Source organism: Pipistrellus hanaki (assembly GCF_964339955.1).
Source record: "Pipistrellus hanaki genome assembly, contig: scaffold_61, whole genome shotgun sequence".
Lineage (NCBI taxonomy): Eukaryota > Metazoa > Chordata > Mammalia > Chiroptera > Vespertilionidae > Pipistrellus > Pipistrellus hanaki.
Window position 1 is genome coordinate 190,343 of NW_028182274.1, and position 6,920 is coordinate 197,262.

Sequence of the window (6,920 nt, forward strand, 5' to 3'; positions counted from 1 at the left end):
CGCCGTCCAGCCCCGCAGATGGAAATGGATGCCAGCCCCTGGGTCCTCCTCCCTCAGACTCCGTTCTCCCAGAGAGCGTGTCCCTGTGCCCAAGGGGACCCTCTGCCAGGCTCCCCGCTGTTCACCCCAAACCCGCCTCCTGGACCTGGGGCTGGGACCTGCTCCAGAGGCCGCTGTGGTGGGTTCTTAATTCCTCATCTGAGGCTCTTCCTCCGGGAGAGGGAGGGAGGGCAGGAGACAGGCAAGAGGGGAGAGGAAGTGTGTGTGTGTGTGTGTGTGTGTGTGTGAGAGAGAGAGAGAGAGAGAGAGAGAGAGAGAGAGAGAGAGAAATAGGCAAGAAGGGCGAGAGAGGAAGAGGGGAGAGGGCTGGAAGGAATGAGAGAGAGACACTGAGGTGAGAGACACATGGACTGCTGCCTCTTGAATGCACCCAGCTGGCGGAGGGTAGCAAACCCAAGCCCAGGTGCTTGCCCTTGAGCGGGAGCTGAACCCCAGACTCTCGCTCACCGGCTGGCACTGTGGGTGCTGAGCCACGCCGGCCGCCGGGAAGAGAAACCCGTGGACCAGCCTGTCTCACCAGTTTGCCTGACGTGACCGGACAGGCCCACACCCGGGCCGCTTCCTGCCGGGACCCTGAGGACTTATCTCTGGAGTCTTTCATCTTCCCTTAGCCTGGAGGGGAACGCGACTGTGTGAGCCCGTCCCTCCCCCAGCCGCAGGCCGTTTCCAGCAGGAACCGGAGCAGGGGAGCGGGAGGGGAGGGAACGGGAGAGCGCACAGCCACGGGCCTGGCCTCGGGGACAGGCCTGGTGATGGCCGGGATGAGGGAGGACAGAGGGGTGCGGGTCAGGGCCCTGACCTGGTCCCCGGGACCCTGCATGGACCTCCAGGTGCCCGGAGGCTGGTTCTGCAGGGGGAGCGAGCGGCGCTCAGTTCCGGATAACCTAGATCCCGGGCTGTCAGGCTGTAGCTGACAGGAGGCGCGGCGGGAGGGCCCGGGCTCACAGTAAGGACCACGTTTTAAATTCGTACTTAGTTGTGGAATAGATTTCACCGCTGCCTCACCCACCGCCCTGCCGTCTGCAGCGGCCGGAGCCCCGCCTCGGAGACATCCTCAGGGGGAGTTTCCGTGGGGAAGGTATTCGGGGCCGGGGCACCGGGGCCCGGGGTGGGCGGGCAGCTGTTCCAGGGACCTGACCCAACGGGGCCTCTCAGGGGACACTCTGCCGAACGGGACTCGGCGAGGGGAGAAGTCCCGATATTTAAAGCCAAAGAAAGCAAACGCGTAACCAACACTGAGGAGTGACACTGGACGAGGGAGAAGAGCTGTCTCGGCGGTGAAAGCAGGCCAGCTCAGCAAACCTGCCGTCAGACACAGAGAGCAGTGCTGTGCTCTTTCCCGCTATGGTCTGATGCGCTGGATAGAGACGCAGCGTCTGGCCCCATGCACTCTGCGTGTGTGACGGAGGACTCACCTCGTCCCTAATAGAAGGCGACCAGACATCCCGCTTTTGGCAATTTGTCCCACGTCCCGAGGCGTTTTAAAAAAGTCCCGATTTTTTAAAAGAAATTGGGACTTTTTTAAAACGCCGAGGGACTCGGGACAAATTGTTAAAAATCGGGACTTGTCCCGCCAGAAGCGGGACGCCTGGTCACCTTACCCTGATAAGACGTAACCGCTGGATGGCAGTGCACGTGTGAGCTGCCCGCCCGGCGTGACCACGGCTTCTCCGGCTCGGAAAGGCATTTTCACGCAGCTCCTCGGCCGGCCACGCGTGTGCAGTGACTTTCGAACACGGACTTGACCTTGACCCCGGCATTCAGTGTATATCTCTCACCGTGGCTGTGGGAGGCACTTTCCTCTGTTTTTTCACACTGACTCTACGATGGGTGCAAAAGCAGTGATTCTGAGTCCTCTGCTACGATGCTCTTTTTTAAATACAAACGAATCCACTCTAATATGAATTATTAGAGTTCATAGAGGCAGTTAGCTGTACGATTTTTGTTGTGGTGCTTGTTTTTTATGTTTATGGATTTCAGAGAAGAAGGGAGAGGGAGGGAGGGAGGGAGGGAGAGAGAGAGAAACATCAGTGAGGAGAGAGAATCATGGATAGGCTGCCTCCTGCAAGCCCCCCATTGGGGATCGAGCCCACAACCCAGGCATGTGCCCTTGACCGGAATCAAATGCAGGACTGTTCAGTCTGCAGGCTGACTCTCTATCCACTGAGCCACACCTGCCAGGGCGGAGTACTCTGTCACTTTTGCGTTGATTGGACCTAAGTGAGCAAGTCTGTCTTATTTCTAGTAATAACACATGTTGTTCCCACAGACACTGGTTATAATGACGGGGCAGACACAGTTGTGTTTCAAACCCGATTTCAGTGACGCAGCTGCTGAAATGACCTTGTAACTCTTGGCAGAAACCTGTCTCTTAGCTCCCTAGAGAAACACCCAGAGACCGTCTACGGCGAAGGGTCTTCAGCCAGGACTTTGTCTGTGGAGTTCATGTTTTTTCAGCTTTTACTCCAGAGAGTAGCATACGGCAAACACCGTCTGTCACTACCGCGTCACGTCCACACGTGCCCCCGCCCTCGCAGCTCCCGCACCTCACCGCCCGCCTCTGTGAAATGAGGGTGTGACCCGGTGAACTTACAACCCACACGCCTGTTGTTGACATTACGACCAAGCACAGTTTCTTTAGAAAATAAAGCCCAATACCTTAAAACAAGTCTTTTCCGATTAAGAGAAATGGCTGAGAATTCTTACTACGACTGCAAACTGTTACAGGATGTATAGGCTTTTATAATTTTTTGTTTTATTTTGAATCATTTCTTAAACGTGGATTACCTGTCGCTGTTAGTTGCTTGATTACCTGACAGGTCGCCTATGGAATCAGTGAGGAAAAGGCTACAATTTCAAGCCAATTACACATAGAGCGGCCAGATGACGATGATCTCTGAACACACAACAATCTGGCCACTCTGTGTCTATCTTATATAATATGCAAATTGTCTCCTCGGCCAGAGTTTGACCAGCAGGCAGGCCGGCCAACCGCCCACGTCCCCTCTCCCTGGCCAGGCTGGCCGGACCCCCTCCATGCGCAAATTCATGCACTGGCCTCTAATATATATATGTGTGTACACACACACACACACACACACTGAGTGCCCAGGTTACTATGCGTTCAGAGATCATCATCATCTGGCCGCCCCGTGTGTCTCCAGCTTTGGCTGCAGCATGAAGCCATGGATATGCTGTTCGTCTGTGCTCGCTGAAGAAGTCCTGGGGGGGAGGGACTCAAATTCACGGCTCACAATAACTGGGATTAACAGCTTTTATTTCGAGCCGTTTTCTTTCCTTCTGCGAATGGCTGCTTGTTGCTAAAAATAACACAGTGAGCATTCGGCCATGACGAGCATAGCTGCCCGGTGGCCCGGCTCCCATTGCCTGGGTGAGTTTATGTGAATTAAATAAAGACTCTCCCACTTCAGACGGGAGAATTTCCTACAATACAGACGGACCGGGAGCACATTGTGCCAAGAGAAACGAGCCAGACACAGACAGATACCTCATAACATCATCCCACTGGGACACCTCAGTCCTCAAACCCGGGGACGGAGGAGGGGACGGTGCCAGGGCTGGGGCTGCGGCTGCGGCGGGCAGACGCGGGCAGAGGCCCAGCCGTGTGTTATAAGGCGTCTGTCTGCGTCTGGCACAGCCTCACGGTCACGCTGAACGAGGAGGCGTGAGCAGGGAACCTGGCGGAGAGCGGGCCTGGGTGCGGCCAGAGAGAGGGAGGAAGGACGTGTTTGTGAGCCGAGTGTGGGGACCATTTCACGTCACAGATGCACATTAAACCGCCACACCGGCACCTCACACACGTGCGATGCTTATTGTCAGGCTCATCTCAATAAAGCTGCAAGAAGCTCACCCTGAGCCCTGGCCAGTGTGGCTCAGTGACCAGAACATCGGCTGGAGGACTGAAGGGTCCTGGGTTCGATTCCTGTCAGGGCACATGCCCGGGTGCGGGCTCGATCCCCAGTTGGGGGTGTGCAGGAGGCAGCGATCCATGAGTCTTTCTCAGCACTGATGTTTCTATCTCTCTTCCCCTCTCTTCCTCTCTGAAATCAGTAAAACATATTTTTTTTTAAAAAAAACAAACACATCTCACCATTTAAAGGGGCAGTGTGTGGCATGTGATGAGGGGCCAGCCTCAGGGAGTTTATGGAGAGGCCCCTGGTTTCCCTTCCTTCCCCCTGAGGGCTGGCCCCTCATCACATGCCACACACGCTGGTTAATCCCAGTTACCCAGTTACCCACGATCCCCTTTCCTTCCGCTCCCTTTTCGAGCGAACACGCCCTTCCTGAGACAGAGAGGAATCCCTCTGGCAGGTGGCCTCCTCCCGCCTCCGCTGGCTGTCTCCATCCGGGGGTGAGGAGGCTGCACCACCAGCCAGGCGAGATTCCTTCCCGTAACGGCGACGATCCCCTGGTGCCTGCGGCCCCTGCCCGCTCGGTCCCCCGCGGACATGCGGCTGCTGTGTCCCCGCCGGGAAGGATGCTCAGCAGGCGGCAGCAGAGGGCGCTGTCTCCGCTGGAGTGGAAGGTAGGTCCTCACACCTGTTGGCCGCCTTATTGATGACACCCCCGCCCCCCCCCGGGAGCCGGCAGCCCGTCCCCTCGCCCTCAGCCGCACCCAGTCCACAGTGAGCAATGTCCTCTCCCCTCCCCTCCACTCCCCCCCTCTCCCCTCCCCTCTCCTCTCTCCTCCCTTCCCTCCTCCCTCCTCCCTCCTCCCCTCCTCCGAGCTCAGACCCGCGTCCTTCCTATCAATCCCACTTTCCGGCTCCTCCTCGAGGCCTCCTGGCACTAGACCCGCAGCACGGCCGTCTCCTGTGACGTGGAGACGAGAGATTTCTCCGCCCACAGGGACTTCACTGCTCGCCACGCTGCTCGGAGCGGGGGGCTGGCGCTCCCCGAAACGCAGTCCTGGCCATCACCGCCCTTGTTGCCCAGAGCGAGAGCCGTGGCCAGAGGGGGAGGGACCCTCTGCCGGCCCCGCAGTCAGAGCGCTGCCATTGCTCCGGGGAAGCCCAGCAGCATTCCCCGGGAGGGGGGGGGACACACACACACGTGGTCTCCGTGGCCTCTCAGGACGTGGCCACGCAACCATTTACCTCCCCCGCCACTTCTCACCACCAAACACCGGCCACATGAGGGACACGGCCACAAACACGCTTTTCCGGCCGCAGTGGAGGCACAGCGTCCACTCGCTACACGCAGCGCATGTATAAACACAGTGCACATATAAACGCATAGCACATATATAAACACACAGCCCATGTACAAACACACAGCACATGGACAAACACACAGCACATATATAAACACACAACGCATGGACAAACACGCAGCGCATGGACAAACACACAGCACATGGACAAACACACAGCACATGTATGAACACACAGCCCATGTACAAACACACAGCGCATGGACAAACACAAGGCACGCGTGGCTCACCCAGAGACACCCTTTATTTCAGCCGCATCCACACGGGACACGGCACCGGGACAGAGCCCGGGAGCGAAGGAGAGAGCCTGGGAGGGGCTGAGCCTCGGGGAGAGACCGGCGGCTCCGGCTCCCAGGCCGGCTGAGAGGTCCAGGCAGCTGGGCCCCGGGAAGCGAGGTCCCGGGTCCGGAGGCTGCGGTGGGCCTGGTCCAGCCGAGGCCGAGGCCCGACGTCCCAGGAGGCTGCTCCGCTCAGGGGTCAGGCGTCCGCGGACGGGCCGTCAGTACGTCTGTCCGTAGCAGCCGGAGCCGTAGGCCGGCTGGAAGGAGGGGCCCTGGTAGGGCCTGGACGAGGAGAAGTAGGTCGGGCGGCAGTAGCCGGACCCGCAGCCAAGCGCCTGGGGCCGGGAGCCCCCGTAACCGCAGGGCCCGAAGCCGGTGCCGCTGCAGCCGGAGGAGCCGGGGCAGGAGGCCTGGAGCGGCCGGCAGAGCGAGGAGGACCGGCGGCCGTAGCCGGGCGCCTGGTAGGCAGCGGGCTCCCAGCAGGTCTCCTGGCAGCTGTAGGCGGGGGAGCCCTGCTGGCAGGGGCCCTGGGTGTAGGCCACGCTGCCGGGGTAGCTGTTGCCGGGGTAGCAGTTGCCGGGGTAGCCGTTGCCGGGGTAGAAGGAGCCGCAGGAGGAGGCCGGGTACCGCAGGCAGCCGCCCAGGGAGCGGGAGGAGAGGGTCCCGGAGCTGCGGCTGTAGGGCATGCTGGCGGTTCGGTTCGGTTCTGGTTCTGGTTCTGGTTCAGCGGAGGAGAGGGAGGACCTGTGGCTGTGGCGCTGGCTCCTGGGCTGGAGCTTTTATACCTCGGCCGGGGCCCAGGGCCTTTCTTCCCCAGATGCCCAATTAGCTCCTTCCTCCCCAGATGCCCATTAGGCCCGCGCCGATGCCACCTTCAAAGCCGGCCTGGGGAGCGGCGGTAACGAGGGGCGCGGGTTTCAAAGCGGCGACTCGGGGCGCACACGTCCCGCCTTCATCTCGCCGCGGCCGGGGTAATTGCCGTAATTGCCCCCGCGGCACGGGCGCTCTTTGTTCCTCCCTCTGGGACGGGTGCGGCGATGGGCCGGGGCTGTCACGGTGCGTTCCCGGCTCTAAAAATACCTCGGCGTCCGGGGGGCGTGCAGCGCGCTCCCTGTGGGCACCGAACCCAGAGCAGAACGCGCTCACCCCCGATGGCGGCTCCGTCCCTGTCCGTGCAGCTGACAGCAAACACCCGCCCGGCCCAGCGGGGAGCGGCGCTGCACGGGGCCCAGCACGTCTGGCTCTGCGTTTCCTTAAAGCCCAGTGCCCCGCCTCTCTGTGCGTGGATTTATTCATTTATTTATTTTAAATATATTTTATTGATTTTTTTACAGAGAGGAAGAGAG

The 6,920-nt window shown here is 59.8% G+C and overlaps 1 protein-coding gene across 1 annotated transcript; it reads right to left on the reverse strand.

Annotated features, from left to right (window-relative positions):
* Positions 1-5,776: 5,776 nt before the first annotated feature.
* LOC311616119 (keratin-associated protein 13-2-like) lies at positions 5,777-6,698 on the reverse strand. Its single transcript, XM_084907342.1, has one exon. It carries the CDS (start codon positions 6,258-6,260, stop codon positions 5,793-5,795), a length of 468 nt encoding a protein of 155 aa, XP_084763468.1. The 5' UTR covers positions 6,261-6,698; the 3' UTR covers positions 5,777-5,792.
* Between the last annotated feature and the right edge of the window lie 222 nt (positions 6,699-6,920).